A 22220-nucleotide genomic window follows, 5' to 3' on the forward strand; every position below is an offset into this window, starting at 1 on the left:
AAGTAATCTAACTAACAATTCCAAAAAAACTACTGTCTTATACACAGTGTAAGGGGATAAAGAATATGTACATAAGGATATATGAATGAGTGATGGTACAGAGCAGCATAGGCAAGATACAGTAGATGATATCGAGTACAGTATATACATATGAGATGAGTATGTAAACCAAGTGGCATAGTTAAAGTGGCTAGTGATACATGTATTACATAAGGATGCAGTCGATGATATAGAGTACAGTATCTACGTATGCATATGAGATGAATAATGTAGGGTAAGTAACATTATATAAGGTAGCATTGTTTAAAGTGGCTAGTGATATATTTACATAATTTCCCATCAATTCCCATTATTAAAGTGGCTGGAGTAGAGTCAGTGTAATTGACAGTGTGTTGGCAGTAGCCACTCAATGTTAGTGGTGGCTGTTTAACAGTCTGATGGCCTTGAGATAGAAGCTGTTTTTCAGTCTCTCGGTCCCAGCTTTGATGCACCTGTACTGACCTCGCCTTCTGGATGACAGCGGGGTGAACAGGCAGTGGCTCGGGTGGTTGATGTCCTTGATGATCTTTATGGCCTTCCTGTAGCATCGGGTGGTGTAGGTGTCCTGGAGGGCAGGTAGTTTGCCCCCGGTGATGCGTTGTGCAGACCTCACTACCCTCTGGAGAGCCTTATGGTTGAGGGCGGTGCAGTTGCCATACCAGGCGGTGATACAGCCCGCCAGGATGCTCTCGATTGTGCATCTGTAGAAGTTTGTGAGTGCTTTTGGTGACAAGCCGAATTTCTTCAGCCTCCTGAGGTTGAAGAGGCGCTGCTGCGCCTTCCTCACGATGCTGTCTGTGTGAGTGGACCAATTCAGTTTGTCTGTGATGTGTATGCCGAGGAACTTAAAACTTGCTACCCTCTCCACTACTGTTCCATCGATGTGGATGGGGGTGTTCCCTCTGCTGTTTCCTGAAGTCCACAATCATCTCCTTAGTTTTGTTGACGTTGAGTGTGAGGTTATTTTCCTGACACCACACTCCGAGGGCCCTCACAACCTCCCTGTAGGCCGTCTCGTCGTTGTTGGTAATCAAGCCTACCACTGTTGTGTCGTCCGCAAACTTGATGATTGAGTTGGAGGCGTGCATGGCCACGCAGTCGTGGGTGAACAGGGAGTACAGGAGAGGGCTCAGAACGCACCCTTGTAGGGCCCCAGTGTTGAGGATCAGCGGGGAGGAGATGTTGTTGCCTACCCTCACCACCTGGGGGCGGCCCGTCAGGAAGTCCAGAACCCAGTTGCACAGGGCGGGGTCGAGACCCAGGGTCTCGAGCTTGATGACGAGCTTGGAGGGTACTATGGTGTTGAATGCCGAGCTGTAGTCGATGAACAGCATTCTCACATAGGTATTCCTCTTGTCCAGATGGGTTAGGGCAGTGTGCAGTGTGGTTGAGATTGCATCGTCTGTGGACCTATTTGGGCGGTAAGCAAATTGGAGTGGGTCTAGGGTGTCAGGTAGGGTGGAGGTGATATGGTCCTTGACTAGTCTCTCAAAGCACTTCATGATGACGGATGTGAGTGCTACGGCGGTAGTCGTTTAGCTCAGTTACCTTAGCTTTCTTGGGAACAGGAACAATGGTGGCCCTCTTGAAGCATGTGGGAACAGCAGACTGGTATAGGGATTGATTGAATATGTCCGTAAACACACCGGCCAGCTGGTCTGCGCATGCTCTGAGGGCGCGGCTGGGGATGCCGTCTGGGCCTGCAGCCTTGCGAGGGTTAATACGTTTAAATGTCTTACTCACTTCGGCTGCAGTGAAGGAGAGACCGCATGTTTTCGTTGCAGGCCGTGTCAGTGGCACTGTATTGTCCTCAAAGCGGGCAAAAAAGTTATTTAGTCTGCCTGGGAGCAAGACATCCTGGTCCGTGACTGGGCTGGGTTTCTTCCTGTAGTCCGTGATTGACTGTAGACCCTGCCACATGCCTCTTGTGTCTGAGCCGTTGAATTGAGATTCTACTTTGTCTCTGTCCTGGCGCTTAGCTTGTTTGATAGCCTTGCGGAGGGAATAGCTGCACTGTTTGTATTCAGTCATGTTACCAGACACCTTGCCCTGATTAAAAGCAGTGGTTCGTGCCTTCAGTTTCACACAAATGCTGCCATCAATCCAAGGTTTCTGGTTAGGGAATGTTTTAATCGTTGCTATGGGAACGACATTTTCAACTCACGTTCTAATGAACTCGCACACCGAATCAGCGTATTCGTCAATGTTGTTGTCTGACGCAATACGAAACATCTCCCAGTCCACGTGATGGAAGCAGTCTTGGAGTGTGGAGTCAGCTTGGTCGGACCAGCGTTGGACAGACCTCAGCGTGGGAGCCTCTTGTTTTAGTTTCTGTCTGTAGGCAGGGATCAACAAAATGGCAGGGCCTTATATGCGTCGCGGAAGTTAGAGTAACAATGATCCAGGGTCTTTCCACCCCTGGTTGCGCAATCGATATGCTGATAAAATTTAGGGAGTCTTGTTTTCAGATTAGCCTTGTTAAAATCCCCAGCTACAATGAATGCAGCCTCCGGATAAATCGTTTCCAGTTTGCAGAGAGTTAAATAAAGTTCGTTCAGAGCCATCGATGTGTCTGCTTGGGGGGGGATATATACGGCTGTGATTATAATCGAAGAGAATTCTCTTGGTAGATAATGCGGTCTACATTTGATTGTGAGGAATTCTAAATCAGGTGAACAGAAGGATTTGAGTTCCTGTATGTTTCTGTCATCACACCATGTCACGTTAGTCATAAGGCATACGCCCCCGCCCCTCATGTATCATTACATATGAAGTATGAAGTCATCACAGATTGAATGATTATGCACGTTCTTTATTTTATTTGATGAAAATTACTACAGTGACTGTCATGAACGTGTTTTATTTTAGCACCATAATCAGTTAACATGGCCATGTTATACAGTATAATTGATACTCCTCACATGTATTCAGCAGGTGTGGATTTGCATGTCAAAAGCCTGTGCTGCTACTCCATATCATACTCCCCGCACCCCTTCACAGCACAGTATGCCTTACACGTTCTATAAGCGCAGGGCAGCTGTAGCTACCTCACACACACAGGCTCCCATCTACCACAGAGGAAATTGTGCATGAAATTGGTTCAGAAAACATGAACTGGAACGATCCCATCTTCAATTCCATTTTCCTTGCTCTGCAAAAATGGTGTCAGAAGTTTAATTACAAAGTATCAATGAAGTGGTGTTGCGATATGGGCAAATCAAGTCCAATCAGCTCAGGCCATGCATAACCACTGCTGTTTTCCTATAGGTTGATTAATGCTATGAGCCCAATCAAGATTGAAGGATTACATATAGGCCTCGGTTATGGGAAATGTCAGTTGGTCTCCCCGTAGGACTGCAGTAATAGAACGACTGTGGCTCTCTGTGTCTTCAGCACTGCTGTAGTAAGATACTGTGTATTGTGGATTATGATATTTGTTATGTTACGACATATTAGCTGATCTTTTCAGTCTTGTGACGTGAATCAGGTAAGTTGTGCATACAAAATCATTCTGAAACATTCTTCAGTAATTCCTGTCGAAGGGGCTGCCGATACACCGGGTGTCTTGACTTAATTTTTTTTGAACGACCAAGGTGCAACACCTTTAAGCGGTTATGGACAAAAACCAGGGCATTGTATTCTATTCAGATATAAAATGGAGGTCACAGTTCATACAGATGTAGGATCTTAATTTGATCACCCTGTTGTTGCAGGAAATGTCCTGCATAGCATGTAGTGTAGTCAAGGATTGAATCACTTGAAGTGTATTCAAGGTTTAAAAAGGTGTCTAAAGTTTTTAATTTTCACTTTAAAATAGTTGATTTTCGGGCCTCCCGGGTGGCGCAGTGGTTAAGGGTGCTGTACTGCAGCGGCAGCTGTGCCACCAGAGACTCTGGGTTCGTGCCCAGGCTCTGTCACAACCAGCCGTGACCGGGAGGTCCGTGGGGCGACGCACAATTGGCCTAGCGTCGTCCGGGTTAGGGAGGGGTTGGCCGGTATGGATATCCTTGTCTCATCGCGCACCAGCGACTCCTGTGGTGGGCTGCGCACAGTGCACGCTAACCAAGGTTGCCAGGTGCACAGTGTTTCCTCTGACACATTGGTGCGGCTGGCTTCCGGGTTGGATGCGCGCTGTGTTAAGAAACAGTGCGGCTTGGTTGGGTTGTGTATCGGAGGACGCATGACTTTCAACCTTCGTCTCTCCCGAGCCCGTATGGGAGTTGTAGCGATGAAACAAAATAGTAGGTATTAAGTAATTGGATACCACGAAATTGGGGAGAAAACGGGGTAATTTTTCTACATAAAAAAAAATAAAAATAAATAAAATACTTGATTTGCCCCAACTAAAAATGTTTCAAACCCTACAAAAATGTCCATTAATTGTGATCCACACAATAATTCACATTTCCTGTTGCTGCAGGATTATTTTCCTGCTGTGAGAAACTGGTCAAATTAAACATCCTATATCTATCTGTACCTTCAGATTAATTTCCCTCCCAGCCAGGTCACAGTGGTTAAATGCCACTGGCTTAGGTGTCTGTCATCGTGGTTGTCACGGCTACACTTACTAAAACTAGACCGACATTATATTATAGCTCCTTAATCCCCCAGGCTAAATGTACATTATGAACTATGACCTGGATTCAAGTATAAGAGGCTTATGTTCTTATGCTTATTTATTCACACTTTGGAGGCCTTGCTGCATGTTGTGTCTTCAGATTGTTATTGATTGAAATGGGAGCGTAACCCCATTGAAATTCTGCTGAGGACATTGGTAGGCTGGGGAGTCTTGAGCATGGCGCTTTTTGTCATACGTGCTGCGGCGAAGTTATTGGGGTGGCATTTCTGTGATTGATGTGGACTCGGCCTGCCATCCGTGAGGCGAATCATAATATCATGATGTGGTGGGTTTAAGCTTCCCTATGCTATGTGCCTGTGGCTCCGTGCTCATAGGCCAATATGACATATTGAACCTATAGGATGATTTGACCTTACAGGAAGGTCAGGAAAGCAGAGCATCAGGATTACTACATTATCACACTTGTTCAGATAACTTATGTGTTTTAAAATAACACAACTGGCAACAAGACGTAAAATCAAAAGATGAGAGAAAAAATATTATAGTATTTGAATTGGAACAGACAGATTAGATTAGACCACCCAATCAAAAGACAGTCAGGGTCCCTCAGAGCCAATTGACACCCTCATGAGACTGAATGGTTCAGTCGTAGCGAAAATAAACTATGCTACATGTAAAGGTCAGATCTCTGTTTGTAAGATAGCTTTCTCACCAGCCATTTTGATAAGACGATTATGTAGCTCCAAAGTGAGGCACTGCTATGAAAAAAGCACTAGATATGACAGATTTGTACATACAATGTGGTGGCCTAAGCAGATTCCCTTAGCTTTCAATGGGTTTTGTCACTCGGCCGCAACAGCAGTGTTCCAACCATATATTCCAAAAAGGTTCTTTGGCTGTCCCAATAGGAGAACCGTTTCTGGTTCCAGGTAGAACCGTTTTAGGTTCCATGTAAAACCCTCTGTGAAAAGGGTTCTTCCTGCAACCAAAAAGGGTTCTCCAAAGGTCTATCCTATGGGGACAGCCAAATAACTTTTTTAGGTTCTAGATAGCACTGTTTATTCTAAGAGTGTAGAAATAGAATCTCATTCTGGTTCTGTGGTTTCAACCCTGCTACAGTGACATAACTGTGTTCTAACCCTTTGCTGGTGGAATTATTCAGCACTGATAAGAATTCTCATAGAACATAACAATAGAGCAATACAGTAGGAGCTGGCAATATTCCCACACATCTATCTCATTATGAAAGGCCCAGTGCAGTCAAAATTCTGTTTTATATCATATTGTACTACAGCTGATGAAACTAACACTTTAAAAGTGTGAAAGCATTTGATCAGTATTATTTCCTGATAGTTGCTGCTTGAAAATACAATCTATAATGGACCTTCCAATCAGCAGGTTTGCATGGGCGGGAGTTTTGGCTTTCAATGGTGACATCACCATGTGGTAAATTGGTTAATAGGCCAATAACAAAAAGAGTTCCAAACCTCTCTGCTAATAACAGCTAGTTTTCAGTTTTCCCCTCCCCACTCAGACCACTAACAGACAAGCACAATTCTTGCTTGAGAAATCGTTTTTTGCAAAAAAAGATTTTTTTTCTCCATTTGAATGGAAATCTGTTACAGTAAGGTACTTAATTGTTACCCAGAAATTATAATATATTCATATAAAAACATCTGCATTTGGCCTTCAAGCACATGAAGGGTCAGGACAAACCAGCATGTGGTATTGTAAATCCAAATAAACATTCCCTGTGAAACCACCAAAAACACAATAAACATGTGACCTTTTCATCTCCTAATCCCTGGAAATTGGAAACGTTATCAATCGTGGATCCTATATTCCCTGCATGCAAATTCACTTTTAGCGTGTTTACAATTGATTAGAAAAAGAAAAGCGTATCTAGCTACAGTGCGGTGGTAATACGTGGTATAACTCATGGATGTAACAGTGATTATTTTAAGGCTTTAATGTGTTGGGGATGTATTGAGGTTAATCTGTTTTTCCCCACTAAATCTATAGAAACCCTGCTGATAGATCCACACAAAGTCCATACAAGACGGGAAATGATGGAAGCAGTTTATACAGTATAACCCGATTTTCACTTCCTTCTCTCTATATTGTTTTTTTTTTCTGTGAGATGAAATCCTCTGGCTTGCACTTCCTGTGATGAGCAGCATACGAGTCCATGATTTGATATAATAAGCCACTCCACAGCCTCTGAATCAGAAGGCAGAGACAGAGCATGCAGAGAGCGGCCAGAGAGAGAGAGAGCGTTGCGTTTTGCTACGGTCCAAAACTCCAGCATCCTTTTTAAAGGGCTTAGACTGGGCTTAAGGGGATCCAGGCCTCACATTTAACTGTAAACCCAGGGAGAAGTGGGTAAATCCACCGGCGTACATAGGATTAAAGGGGAATCCATTTGGGCCAAGCGTAAACAACATCCACAGGAGGCGTGGTGGAGGATGATGAGGCCTGCTAAAACTACTGCAGTGTCCTTCCCTCAGACTTCTCCCAGACTTATGTGCAAATAAGAACTAAAATGAAGTTTTGAACTTCATTTGACAAAATGGCAGACATTGTACAAGAAAATGTACAGTAAGGAGGTCTAACACTGTATTAGCATCTGACCTCTTTGTCTTGCAATGTCATTTTTGATGAGAGAATTGACATCTAGGGCAGGCTCTGAACCCCAGGATGCTTGTAATGAGACAAAGGACATCTCCATCTTGATTTGACGTGAGTTCAGAGATAAGCAGTGGCCTACAAACCCATGAGCCTTTGCAACGTGCGTATGCGTAGCTCGCTGCAGATGCATCCAGGTGGGGAGGATGTGTGTGTGTGTGTGTGTGTGTGTGTGTGAGTGTGTGTGTGTGTGCACATACAAGTACTGCATGTTGTCTCTACTGTCAGCCAATGGTTTGTGTTGACAAGCCGAGCTGAGCAGTGTGTCTGTGTGTTGTGGTGTGAGTCATGTGTCTGAGAATGCACCCACGCTGTCTACTCATCTGCACTCATCTGCCATAGATCTCTTCACACGAGAGTTCACATTACATGCACAGAACAGTGGGAAATGTGTATTAATGTTTTACATTGCTATACATTGGTTATACAATACTGAATGGTATTGCAGTTAGTCATTTTACAACCAACTTTAATTCCATATCATACAGGGGCATATCATTGTTTATTTATCCAACTACATTTTTAAAAGACTGATACGCATTTACAATCTTGTGTGTCTGTATACACTATGCATGTGTGTATGTGGGGGCGTGTAGGTGTCAGTGTATATCATGTTTGTTTGCCTGTCTGTGTCTATGTGTGTCTGAAGAATGTCCTCCACCACTGAAGGTCAGTGTGCAGAGAAGTGGGTCATAGCCAGAAGCAGGTTGCCAGATTGGTTGTGCCTATCCTGTTGATGCAAGACTTGTCCAGACATGTAGGCTACCGCTACACTGCCTCCCTGGAAATGCTAATGTAAATGGCGTCCCAAATGGCACCCTATTCCCTGTATAGTGGACTACTTTTGACTAGGGCCCATAGGGCCCATTCTGTGTAGAGAAAAGGGTGCCATTTGGGACGTGCCTAAGAATGATTGCTTGTCCTAAAGTCTATACGTCTGGGCTTGAGCCTACCGTCTGGAAAGGAAAGGTATGCATAGTCCTACAAGGCTTCTTCAGATGTAGCCTAGGCATTGATCTCACCTATTCAAAACTATTCCAACTAATACCATGACACATTCTGAGAATCAAATCATTTTATTCAAACAAGTCGATGATGTGGTCTATATTTTTCAGTGTTCAATTGAATGTGACTTCAGCAATCACCTCAGGCAGTGAGAGGAAATGTCACCAAATGTTGTTGCCCTTTATATAACAAGTCAATGATGTGGGTAGTAAGCTACTAGCACTGCAGAGATTGCAATGCATGAGGTGTAGAAGCCATTAAAGGTTAGGCAGGACAGGTTGATGTTTATTGTCATGAATCGTACCCTGGAGGCAGAACTAAGGGATTTCCAATAGAATGGCTAGCTGCAAAGTCAAAATTGTCTGTATTGTAAAAATTAATGAAAACAAAAATGTGGTTTTTGGTCTTAATTTAAGGTTAGGGTTAGCAGTGTGGTTAAGACTAGGGTTAAGGTTAGGGTTAGGTTTAAAATAATATTTTATGTCTTTGTGGCCATGTCAGCTGGTGACCACTCCGCAGGGCTTCCTCCAGAACAAGATCCATGACGAAAAACACTAACCTGCGCAGGGCAGACGGGACTGTTTTGGTTAGTTGTAAATTTGTGGGTGAAGTGGTGTGTTTCTGCATCTATCACTATAAAGTTGGGCTCAGGCCAGCTGAGGTTGAAGTGGTACAACAGCTTTTACGGAAATTTACAGGACTGCATGAATGATGCTTTTATAGCATGCACAAAAATACAAACTAAAACATGGAAGGACACGCACGCAGGCACACACACGCACACGCGCACACACGCGCACGTACACACGCACACACGCACACGCACACACAAACACAAACACAAACACACACACACGTGCGCGCATGATCAGATAAGACTTATGAAAGTGTCAGTGCTCAAATGACTTTCCCAGGAAATGAGAACTGGTGCAGTTCATGACAATATAACATCTACAGACGTCTCTGTGATACATGGTGTGTATATTGCCAGCCCTTTAAAAACGCTGCAGTTGTCACTATTTTGAACACCTACAACTCAAGGGAACTAGGCTCAAGACAAGAGGTGTTACTGTTGGTAGCAGAAAACAGTCAACTCCTGACAAATGCAATGTGTTGTTGTGACTGTCATGTATGTGCATGCCATACGGAATCTAACTAGCTATGTTTAATTGGAGCCTGTCGAAAATAATGAACTTGAATGAATGCACATTAACAGTTTGCACTTTCCAATCTGCACTTATCTGGAGTGGCCTATAAGTTGTCCACTGTCTATACTGACTGAGGGTGACTGTTCCATAGACTTCTAGGCTCCGGTAGCAGTGGAAGCAGACTTGGACTGCATCCCAAATGGCACCCTATTCCCTATGGAGTGCACTGCTTTTAACCATAGCCCCATGGACTAAAGTAGTGCACTACATGGGGAATAGGATGCCATTTGGGACACACCCTTGGTCTTGCTGTGTGTCTGTATTGGCTTTCAGGACAGTCCTGTTGTGCAGCGGCTTGCTGCCTGGACACTGAGCATGGTGCCAGCTGTTGGCCCGCACCGCTCCTTACAGCCTCCGTGCTGTCCCCTTCTGGCAGTGCGTGGCCTCCTCTGGCCCCCTTCACACCGTAATGCAGCCTGTCTGGAGATGCTACTAGACTGGCCCAAAGGGGACAGCCAGTCCAAATCTGTCCACACCAATGTCTCCTACCTCACTCAAATCCTGTAGTCTATCTCAGCTTTCTCCAGTGGGCAAACACATGGTGACGGTTGTTTTTCATTATCTGTGTTTGTGTGTGTATGTGAGGGGATCCAGAGAATAACTAGATTTATAGGAAGCCCACTCATGTAGCCTGGTCTCCTTAAGCATCTTGTGTGTCTACCCCGTGTTTTTCCAAAAGGCCAGACATGAAACTCCACTTGAGGTCTTCCTATGGAGGGAGGAGTGAGAGTGAGAGTGAGAGTGAGAGTGAGAGTGAGAGTGAGAGTGAGAGTGAGAGTGAGAGTAAAAGTGAGAGTGAGAGTGAGGAGTGAGAGTGAGAGTGAGAGTGAGAGTGAGAGTGAGAGTGAGGGTGAGAGTGAGAGTGAGAGTGAGAGTGAGAGTGAGGAGTGAGAGTGAGAGTGAGAGTGAGTGAGTGTGAGAGAGAGAGTGAGTGAGTGTGAGAGAGAGAGAGAGAGAGAGAGAGGAGCTGCAGCGTTTTGCTCTGAGCGCTGTTTCATCCCAGACAGAGCTCTCTTAATCTGGAAACACTTAGTCACTGGCTGTGTCCTAAATGGCAGCCTATTCCCTATATAGCACACTTCTTTTGACCAGAACTATATTGACCAGAACTCTATTTGGGACACAGCCACTGACTGACTGTGTACTGCAGTCTGAATCTCCAGCGGCACTCGCAGTCAGACCCAGGTCAGGGGAGACGAATGCAGCTTCTGCAGCCTCATCTGAGAGATCACATCATGGCACAGACAGGACCCTAATTGTCTGTCTGGTACATTGGACTGGCTGTTTTGCTGCTTAGGAGCACCACACACATACAAAAATACACCAAGATCACACATACACTGGACGCACGCACCCACACATAAGCACACACACGCTAGCACACACACTTTTACGCGCTCTCAAAAACTCCCACAAATACACCCAGGCGTTCCCTGTCAATCCTGGCCTCCTCACCTGCCAGGCTATGTAGGAGGACTCTCCTTCAGTCCTTCGGAGCTCCCTAGCAATAACCATGTCTCTCTGCTTATGACTGTGTAATTGGAAGAACAGCAATTAGGTCTCGCTAATTGATCCTGGTATGGACCTGAGTGGACTGACACAGCAGTTTACAAGGACATCATTCTTTTCCTATCAGGACTCTGTATCCCTGGGGAAGATTTATAAATCAGGAGGGACGGAGCAGTACTTTTAACTTTCTCTGACCAGGGAGAAAAGTGGTGCAGAAATGCTCCTTTATTGACAAATTCCGTCGGAGCCATTGGTATTTGGTCCCAGTGAAATATAAGCTTCCAATGAATCAGCCAGTAAAACAGCTATGTGCTTACCTAAGCTCCCTGTAACTCAATAAACTGTTCCACAGATGAGGCTGTTTTCACCAGGCAGACACACTTTTGGGGGCATTTATCACTGTGGGCTGCTCTAAAGAGGGCTGTTAGGGTCAAAGGGTCCAGGTATTAAAACAAAATGGATGCCAGTCGCCCTGTACCCCCTTGGTGGGCCATGATGAGAGAGGTCACACGCAACCTTCACAACATCAGTAGAACCGATGTAGCACCTTGCACTGGGAGTTCATTTTCATATAGGTAGCTTTGTGCATTTGTGTATTCAGGGCATGAGGAAAGTGCTATTTGTCAGACATTATGGTGTGACTCCAGGGTAAACTAGTGTATGCTGTGGAGAGGGAGGAAAGAGTAGGGAGGGGGTGGTAGTGAGTGACAAGCATCCAATCTAATGTGAGAGCTGCTACTACCTATTATCCTTTGAGTAATCCTCTCAGGTGTTTCTCACCAAATCAGCTTATTAGAATCAGGGAATCAAAAGCATGACACACATCAAACCTTCACCCAACCAACCACATCTACTCTGTCTGCACGCTGCCCGCTCGCTCCGACAATACACTGTCTCTCACTCTCACAACGCACAAAGTGTCAGTCACCCCTGAAATGGTCTGAATTCCTAGTGCGGCCCCTATTTCAGCAGCAGTTAATACCATTTGCTGTTTTGTTTAACCCACATTTGAGTTTGGAGCTGACATGACTGTGCAGAGCACACTGCACGTCTGCTTGATTCACCACACCGCTTCGTGTGTAAGTCTCTGAAGTGACAGAAAAGGGATAAATGTCACCCCCATCAGCATAAGCAGTCAAACATGGCCTTTGGCTATAGGAGCCCGGCTGACCCAGGCTAGAATTCTGAATGGGAATCCAGAAGGGCACACATTATTTAGTCAACCAAATAATTCCCCTTTAGAAACATTTTTGTCACTCAGTTGGATTTGGGATTAATCCCTAGCTCAATAATTGTTTTCTTGTATTTTCTTCACGGTGCTGAAAAAAAACAGTAATGCCACAGTTTAAGTGTTAAAAAAATGCTTCTGAGAATGTGTTGTGGTGGGTTTTCAGTCAGTGTGTGACGGGGGTTTCAGTGTGCACCTCACATATATCTCGTGTACACGTACCGTGGATGACATCATGAGTGTGAGTGTTCAAGTTTCTTAAGTTGACCACAAGAACATCTGCATCCTGACAGACACAGAGTGAAACAACAGTCACATAACGTTGTCACAGTGGAAGCCAACTGTTAAAACCCCATAAGGAAGGCAGTTTCGAATATTCCACACTCCACCGTCGTTTGATACAGAGACAGAGAGTTTAAGACAGACACAGAAGACATCCGATGTTGACTGTAACAGTTTATTCAGTGATGGAGTGTCATTACACTGATAACTCTATCCAAAATGAAAAATGGCGTCTCTCAGATCTACGTACATATTCACAACAAAGTGCTTTGATTTCTATACACATACTCGCTGTCAGAACAGCTGAATGTACCACACTACAAAAAGCATACATATACATGATAAAGCAATGCTAATTATTGGTCAAACGCGATACTAAGATGAACGAGATGGTTAGCTGTTGAACCATTTTGCACACAGATTAAATGAGCTTTATGGAATTGCAATACAGCAAATGACTGATCGATAGAAACACATCATGTTTGTTATGCACCAATCCATAATGAATAGTGCAGGAATGACAGTCTACACAGCAGAGGGGGGTTCCAATATGACAATATTAGCATTAAGTTTTGTTAGCATAGTGATGCATTTTTCTAAATGACTTTTTCCACCATTTTCCCCTGGTTTTCAATACAAGTGTTGCATGGGAGGCTATACGAAGTGCAATTACTCCCATTGTTAGAGACATTTACTATTTGTACATGCATACCTATTATCAATGCAATGTCAAGAATTTTGGTTCTACTTATCGACCAATTACATTTATCAACACAGATCTTAAAATGTATGCCAATATATATCTATATACGGATGAATAGGGGTGAGCCTTATAGATTTGATTAGACAGTTTGTTCAGACTAGTACACTCTGGAGTGTACTGCTGGATGCAATGCATTTGTAACACATGAAAATATATTTAAACATCCCCATTTCCCCTGTTTTACAATAACGCTGATGAATCAAAGTTCAACACAAGCATATTTTCAGCTAAACAAGATTCAGTTTGTTTCATGTCGCAGAAATAGGTTTTGTTACAATTTGCCACGACTAAGACCAAAACGTGCTGGTGAATAGACTACAAATCATATTTGACATTGTAAACAAATCAAAATAACCCTTGCTGCGAGGATGAAAGCGGAGGAAACATTCTGTATTCAGCTCAGACTATAATACTGTAAAACCTTGTAAACAATATGTACTTGTATGTGAGGCATCATGGTCATATTTTGGCTACTTCTGTGTGCAGCAAGCCGGGTCTCCCAGTGCTGCTGTTGTGTTGTCAGGTCGGTGTGGTTTAAAGGAATGGTAAGTTAAGTCCTACTAGGACCCTGAGGTTGAGAGTGGCCCCTGTGGACCTCTATAGCCCTGGACTGGTCCTGCTGGGGGCCCCTGGTCACCGTGGTGGCAGCCACATGCAAGACGCTGTAGCTGGAGACAGACAGTCAGACAGTCATGCTCAGTATGGCGGGGGCTGCTATGCCCCACTTGTGATGTGAGGGGGAAGGGGTGGGGTGGGGTGGTAGGAGAGGGAGGCCGACGGCTCGATGAAATTTGCATTGTCCTTGTATTTCTGTCTCAGGGAATGCTATTCATCAAAGGCCGGCCCAGAGTAGGAGGTGCACACCAGATGGGTGTTTTTACCCAGCTTAATTTCTCCACAGCTTTTTGCATTTATCACTCTGACACTAATTTGCCAGAGCCCATCTGTGAGTTGTCTAGGCTGGTTTCTAGCTCTCTTTCTAAAATATGAAAAAGTAAAATAAAATGAGCCTAGAAGTATTCTAATAAAAAACACAAGTATTAAATAAATAATCGGAAATGCTGGTTAGGTTTCTGTCAAGGGTGTCCCTTTCCAACCTTTTGCTTTTTTAAAAACATTTTTATGTAATTAAATAAATATTTTATTTACACTTAAATGCACCTGAATGATTGATACATACTGTACTTTCAAACATTACATCTTTGAAAAGGTATAACTCAGCAGTATCAAATAATTTTGCTGGTACATATTTTTTTCAGATGCATGATCTAATATACAGCACAATAGAATGACTAAAACTCATAGGATCAGTTCCTCAGTGAGCTGTTACCTTAGTCCTGAGTCCAGTTTTAGGCTGCTGGTGTTGAATTCAGTATTGGTTCCATTACACTGTACGGTACTGTAGGTTTGTTGAGTAATACTATTATAACCAGACAGAACATGGGATATATTGTACTGTATCATGTACATAATCAAGAGGTGAAATACCCTTTCAACTGGTGAACCAAGACATTTTTGCTGAATCTGTATTTGTAATTTCACCTGTTTCATCCCTGAATACTGATTTGTTCAGGAATGGTTTGCCGTACTTTGTCTATGTAAACCAATATCAGTGTGTATTAACAGTACAGAATACTGGCGATCACTTTTTTAATACTAGGACACATGCAGTATGTCTAAAACCTCGATTGCAGTTCACTTTTAGATGGAGGTTGGATGTTGTTGTTTCTGGATTATTTACCGTTCAAATGGTATCCTTCCAATATTTTTAAAGGAACTCCTACTTATATGTAACAGAAAAAATTAATCAGTGTTGTTGTATGGATTCTTAAAGGCCTCTGTTCGTAGTAGAACCATCTCTCTTTTTTTCTCTTTTTTTCTTTTTTTTAACCTTCATCTATCTTCTCCTACCATTGATATCTACGAAGGAAGCCACCTTCCAGTTCAGAAACAAGTTACCTGATTTTATTTTTGTTTGTTTTTTTGCTAATGAAGACATTGTACTGTAAAGGTTATGGTGCAGTTCTCTCATCACAAGGAACTGAAAACACTGTCGCTCATAAAAAAAGCATTGGTTCCTTCAGGCGTTTCCTGGGGGGAGGGACTGAAGAGGAACACAACACAAAACCCAATCCTGTTCTCGTCATGATCCCTATACCACACAGTCATTAAGACACAACCCTAAACAGTGCATCTTGGTCTGAAAACAAACTCCCAGTGTATCCCCCATGGTCCCATCACATATCCCCTGTCTCCTGCCTCTCCATGGCCTGCTCCAGAGACACACTGCAACGCGTGGGGCAGCCTCTGTTAAAGGATGTTGACTGGCTTTGACAAGGTCGGTCTGACGAGGGATTAGCATCAGTTTATATAAGATAAGAACTGCAGGAAGGGTTTTTGGTGCTGCTTTCTGGCTGGCTCTTCGGCAGCTGCTGGTGGAGAGTAAGCAAATAACACTGGTCCTTTTCACCACAGTGCCAAAGCCAGGCGATGTAATTAATGAGGATAGAGGGATAAAAAGAAGAAAGGTCACATGTTGGGATGGAGAGAGAAAGGGGGGTCCGTCTCACTCTCTCTCTCTCTGTCACCTCGTTCCCCCGACGGTTGTTTGAAGGAGAGATAGAAGAGGAGAGGAGAGGTGGCGTGCATCTCATCCCCAGATCAGGGCAGATGAATGAGGCAGGGGCAGAAGGACCTCTAGACAAAACGATCCCTGAGAGAGTCAATGGAGGGACAGCTGGCAGACAGATTCTCCTCCATTCACCGCTGAATCGGCCCTGATCAGGCAGCTGCAGCCAGACTGCAGACATGACATGCATTTTACTGAGCTGGTGGGTGTGTGGATGGCCGTGTCCTCATCTACCCCTGAATACACTACCCCCCTCTCCACTACCCCGGCTGGCAGACGCTTGCTCAATAGAGCTCAAACACACACATACACTCACTCACACATACACACTCACTCCGACCCCGGCACAAAGGCTGCTGCCTGCACGGACAGATGTACAGCTCCCTGAAAGAAAAGCTTCTCCTCACCCCCCATCACCGACCCCCTGGCCCCTCTTTCACTTCCCCTCTCTCCCTTCCTGTTCCCCCTCCACTACTCAGCCCCACACTCTAACCACCAAACCACCGCTACGGTCAGCCTCAACTGTCTGGAATGAATCAGGCACACACACAAGGCTTGTGTTTACGTAATACTCCATGTCTTGGAGTCTGCAGTATTATCGAGGCGATGAAAGTGCTGTTATCTAATTACAGATTATTAAATAAATTATGGCCGGCTCCTTGGCACTTGTCTGCAGCAGATTTCTCTCTTGGCAAGAGCCTCTACTTTAACTGATGCTACTGTAAGAACCATGATGAGAAGTGCTGCAGATTCCTATTAGCTGAAACATAAGGACTATCTATGCCTCACATGATCTCCCTTTTTACCCTTTGATATTTAGAGATAATTTGTTGATAACATGAATAAATCAGGAATGAGGCTACTTTGTCAATTTGAAAATGTGAATCTGCAGTTGTTGCCTTCATTCTGGTTGATTATGTCAGAACATATTTGTAATGGTGCTTCATATACAACAAATGCACGTGAAAGACATGGCAATGCTCCATGCTCCTGTTAATACTGAAAACAATAAATACTGAATAGGTTTACTGTTGAAAGCACTCTTATCCCTCTACTAGGAACATATCTGTTCAGAGTCTGCTCTGCTGTTTGTACCTGGTCTCCTGTTCGGTGCCTGGATATTTTAACTTTGATAAAAGGCTTGGAGTGAGAAACATTTCACTGTTTGTACACCAGACCATCAGGATGTGGCATACTGGGAAAAGAAAAGCAATAGCACTTACGGACTTGATTGAGAGAACACAAAAAGGAAGTGTCCAAGCTCGGGGCGGGGAAAAATAAATAATATAAGCAAAAAACCACAGGCTTTTATGAATGAAGGTCAGTAGATCTTGAACACCAGGTCAGAGATACTGGGCACCAGCAAGTCCCCGGATATCATCTCATTCACTTCTGGGGTGCAGTAGTCAGGGAAATCGAAGTGGGATCCTGAGTTGGTGTGAAACGCAGCATCAAAGTCTTTGTCCAGAGTGGCGCAATCCATAGGCATGCTGTCAAAGTTGGCGTTGGAGATGATATGCAAGATTTCCTCATCCAGCTCCTCGTCGGAGGAGGCCGACGACACAAATGAGGAGGAGCTGGTGGAGGTGGGGGTGGAGGAGCGGCCGGTGGAGGAGAGGGGCGTACGGGACTCCGATGAAGAGGACACCCTGGGGGACGACTCTGGGAGGCTCTGGGGTACAGGAGACCCAGAGGAGAGGCCCATAGGGAGGTTGGAGGTGGGCGGGTGGGAGGTGGTGGTGGGCAATTTGACTCTGAGCTGGGCTGTGAGATGAGGTTGCTGCTGCCCAGGGGTCATGGCAGCCTGCTGGTGGTGGAAGACATCCAAGGCTGGCCTCTGCCCTCCTGGCTGGCTTGCTCCCTGACTGGCCATCTCTACATCCACTGTGTCGTCATCGCTGATGCCCTCGTCGTAACCTTTGAACTTATTGCCGTGGAAGCTGGCTCTGTGTTTGGAGGAAGGCGTTCGGACCTTGAGCCCTTTGCTGGTGGCTGTGGAGGATGCGGAAGCGGATGCACGACCACCCGTGTGGGACTTGCCTGTCTTCAGGGGGACCTTTTCCCCGACCCGCACGGGCATGGAGCTCTTGCTCTTCTTCCGGGGCCGGTACTTGTAGTCGGGGTAGTCGGCCATGTGCTTTAGCCGAAGTCTCTCTGCTTCTTTGATGAAGGGGATTTTCTCGTAGTCGGGGAGGAGTTTCCAGCGCTTGCCAAGGCGTTTGGAGATCTCTGCGTTATGCATATCTGGCCACTGCTCCATGATCTTCCGTCTCTCGATTTGCGACCAGACCATGAATGCATTCATGGGCCGCTTGATGTGACCCGTGGGAGTCTTGCACCAGTTGGGGTCTTTGTTGGAGGGTGACGGTCCAAAAACCTCCTCCCCTTCATCTGCTCCCAGTCCTACGAAAACCTCTTGGCTCAAATCACTGTCCATAACTGCTAAGTATTTGTGTCCCCTTTGCTGTACCATGATGGAGGATGATGCTCTACTCAGACTGACGGCTGGAGTCATCCATAATCACATAGACACTCTAAGTTGTTACTGCAACGTTTCCTCTTCCTGTACCACCAAAGGAAAAAGACAAGCCATAAGTATCACCATCAAGGGTATCCCTCAGCTGACAGCATGACTGTAAATGTCACATAAATCTACACTTATGTTTTTCCTTTCGTTTTCAATTGTTACATACAGTATGGTCAGTACAATATGTAACACGAAGACTGCATTTAGACAGGCAGCCCAGTTCGGATCTCTTTTCACTAATTGGTCTTTTGACCAATCACTTCAAATAATTTTCAGAGCTGATCTGATTGGTCAAAAGTGGGCTGCCTGTCTAAATGCAGCCTTAGATTTAAAAAAAAAGATGCCCATAACCCATCTGCTTTTAGAGGTGCAAACTAACACATCCTATACAAATCCCAGAGCACAAAAATCATCTCCAACATTACTCACAACATTACTCACAAGTTAATGAATAACACCACTACCATCACTGGCTGGAAATGTGACCACTAGGACAAACACTAAAACACTCACCAGAAATTCTGTAGGACTCTGCTTCAGTACCCTTGCCTCAGGACCTAGATGCTGAGTGTCTGAAAAGAAGCCGGCTCCCTCTCCATATGTAGAGAATGGGCTGGCTCTGATGATGCAGTGTTGAGCTGAACCAGGTGGGCTTGCTGTGGAGCAGAGAGGAAATTAGTGCTAGAGTTGAACGTCTGGCTGTTTCTACAGTACCAAGCTGTCCCAGGCTGGCTGCATGCAGACTCTCTTTGAGTCTTTGTCTCTGTCTCTGTCTGTCTGTTTGTCTCTCTCTGTCTCTCTCTCTACTCTCGTTCCTTGTCTACTGTTCTCTCTAACCTATTCCCTCTTTGTAGGGACTGCCCCCCTGTCTGCTACTCTATAAACCTCCCAGTAGACAGCTCAACCTCCTCTGGCACAAACTCCTCCCCCTCCACCCACCACTCCGTGCAGCGGCTCAGTGTGTGTGTCTGTCTGTGTGTGCGTGTGTGTGCGTGTGTGTGTGTGTGTGTGTCTGTGTGTGTGTGTGTGTGTGTAAGAGCAGAAAGTCTCCATACAGTGAGGCACAGGCACAGTGACAGAACAGGGAACCTGAGAGAGGGAGTTGAAATGTTAAACGAGGGGGCGTTAAATGTTTAAAATGTTAAGTGCAGTTTTAAAGAAGCTTGGAGTGTATCCTGCAAGACGGTGTCTGTCTGCATGTTTAAATCACAGTTACATAACTGAGAAGTGCTCTGTGTTATGAATCTGTTGACCAGTAAACTGTGTGGGTTAAAGAAGTGTGCATGTTGAATCGTGCCTACACACTCTCAGCATTAAAAGGTAAAAGTTCACTGTTTGAAGACAAGCTGTATATTTGCAGTATGTTTCCCTGTTAAAATGTATAGTGACTGCAACATGTCTGCAAAATACAATAACTAAATTAATTGTATCATAAATAGGTAAGTTGATAAATTGATATGTGATGCAGAAATAGATCAAGTAAGTAATGAATTGATTTATAAAGACAGACCAGACCTTTTCCACAGATACTGATGCAGGTGATATTTTCCTTCTCAGCATTTCTGAGAACCCATACATTTGATGGGCTTTCAGATAAAGCATTTCAGTTCATGCGTAGCCTATAGGGGATACGAGAGAAGCTGTGATGCAGAATCTATGGATTTGAATGTCAAGTTTGAAGTGGAACGAAAAAATGAGCATGATGTCCTAGTCTGACATTAGCTATGTCATTATTGCTAGCCTGGAAAAGGGTCCATTAAAATGAACTATCATTATGTGAGTGGGCAGAACCATTAGGTTCTGTACGGAGTGTGTCTGGTCATTCTGACAGACAGAGCTAGTGCACCAATACACCAATTGAGAAATCCCCAAACAGTATTTAGTAGACATCCATTCCAAATATGATATATATATATATACAGTCTTGTGGTATAATCAATGCTGGTTAGTAGTCTGACAACTGAACTGCAACCTTGCACTTTCTTGGATGTTCCAATATTTTTGGGCTTTAATCCAAACCCCTCTCGTGTCATATATATATATATATTTGCTGTGTTAAGTATACTTATTATAAAGCGGCAAAATGGATCATTGTATGTTCTAAATCTCTCTCTCTCTCTCTCTGTCTCTATTATTAAATCCCTCTCTCTGTCTCTATTATTGCGTCTGCTTCCACAAGCACATTGCATTAGACTCCGGGCCAGCGCAGTGTCTGGATGTCAGACATATTCACTTTGACAAATACTACTGACGTTAGCCCTGGCACGGCCGCACACAAAATGACAACAACCCAATCAGTGGGCGACCTACTTCAGGCCCTGCCGAAATCCCTGAGCAGACACGTCTGGCGATTATTGCTGTAGTGGAGGCTGAAGGATTGGACCCCCTCTCTCTCTACCCCCCCACCCCCCTCTCACATGGGGCAGGCCTGGTGGAGCTGTCTGCCAGATAAGGGCTGGGAAAGAAGGGGTCCTGGGGGGCTTGGGGTGCATCAGGGGTGTGTGTTGCCCCCCCCCACCATTCTACCCACAGATAGATCATTTTTCAGGGATTAGAGGTCTGCTAGAGAACTGCACAGCGAGAGATCCTCTGCTCTCATTTCAGACTAAAGAGGGTCTAACCCCCCCCTGGGTTAAAAAGTAGAGTAATCTTTGGTCTTTTGCTGCTTTATATAATATGTTTTTTAATGAAAAAAAAAATGTCTTATCATATCACACATGGCTATTGGTCACATGCAGTGAGCATTTTGATACCCACCAACCATCATGAAACCAAATTTGTAAATAAAAGTCAATATCCACTGGAAATGATGTATGATTATGTATGATTATTTGTTGAAATGTGTCTTTTCAAAAATATATGACCATCCAACCTGTATCCTCATTTCTTCGGACTCCTGAACCATTTAATGTCATTCATGTGTCCTTTTGTGTACCTTTAAGATGCTTTTCACTCTCAGCTGTGCATTCATTTGTTGTTGGCATTGCTCCCTCAGTGGTGCAAATGTATGCTAAATTTTCTTCATGAGTGGTTTAATGAACACACAGACACTGTGCATTTATGCATCAGCGTGCTTTCGCCATGCCACAAGACACATGTAACCTTTCTCTTATGAATACATTCATTTGCACCTTTTTTTCACATTTCCTTTGCAAATGTTTTATTCTTAGCCACTCTTTAAAGCTTTGGTGAATAGTCAGTTTGGTTAACTTGGCTTGCCCACTGCTTTCCATTCTGAAAAACACCCGCTGTGCTATTGGCATGTTGCCTGCATTGCCCTTGTAAACCTGGCAGCGTGAATCATATTGTAACAACACCGCTGTCAAAGGAATGTCAGGTCGTGAGCTGCTTATGTGAAGAGCCTTGATTCTTGGCCAAATCTGTTTGGGGTGAGATGGTGTTTTTCCCTTGCGAAAAGGTCAAAGGGCACTCTCTGGCTGGACGAGGAGGGGGATGAGAAGGGGGGCGGATTACCTCCAACATGTGCACAGGCAGACAGCTGAGAAGTTCAAGATTTCGGCCCTTCCCCTCCCCTCTCCCCTCATCCTCTGACCTTTGACCCCACTGTCCAACGAAGCAGAGCGAAGCAGGAGAAACGAATGTGAACCGCCCCATCTCCCAGACTCTGACCCCTGACCTCTTTAAGACAGCTCCCCTCCCCCTCTCTCTGCTCATCCTCCTGTTCATTTATCAGAATAGCCACTACGCTGCATCTGAGATGCTAGAGGTGAAGGAGAGAGGGGACAGCCTATATTAACACATCCTG

The 22220-nt window shown here is 44.7% G+C and overlaps 1 protein-coding gene across 1 annotated transcript; it reads right to left on the bottom strand.

The window, feature by feature from the left end:
- Positions 1-12692: 12692 nt before the first annotated feature.
- LOC112215695 (transcription factor SOX-4-like) lies at positions 12693-19356 on the bottom strand. Its single transcript, XM_024374976.2, has 2 exons — positions 18968-19356; positions 12693-18490 (listed from the first exon to the last, which is right to left on the bottom strand). Exon 2 carries the CDS (start codon positions 18440-18442, stop codon positions 17249-17251), a length of 1194 nt encoding a protein of 397 aa, XP_024230744.1. The 5' UTR covers positions 18443-18490; positions 18968-19356; the 3' UTR covers positions 12693-17248.
- Positions 19357-22220: the final 2864 nt, after the last annotated feature.

This window comes from Oncorhynchus tshawytscha, linkage group LG02 (assembly GCF_018296145.1).
Source record: "Oncorhynchus tshawytscha isolate Ot180627B linkage group LG02, Otsh_v2.0, whole genome shotgun sequence".
Lineage (NCBI taxonomy): Eukaryota > Metazoa > Chordata > Actinopteri > Salmoniformes > Salmonidae > Oncorhynchus > Oncorhynchus tshawytscha.

Bases quoted from the DNA above. Each gene is read 5' to 3' on its own strand.
- LOC112215695 (XM_024374976.2), bottom strand. From the start codon at position 18,442: ATGACTCCAGCCGTCAGTCTGAGTAGAGCATCATCCTCCATCATGGTA.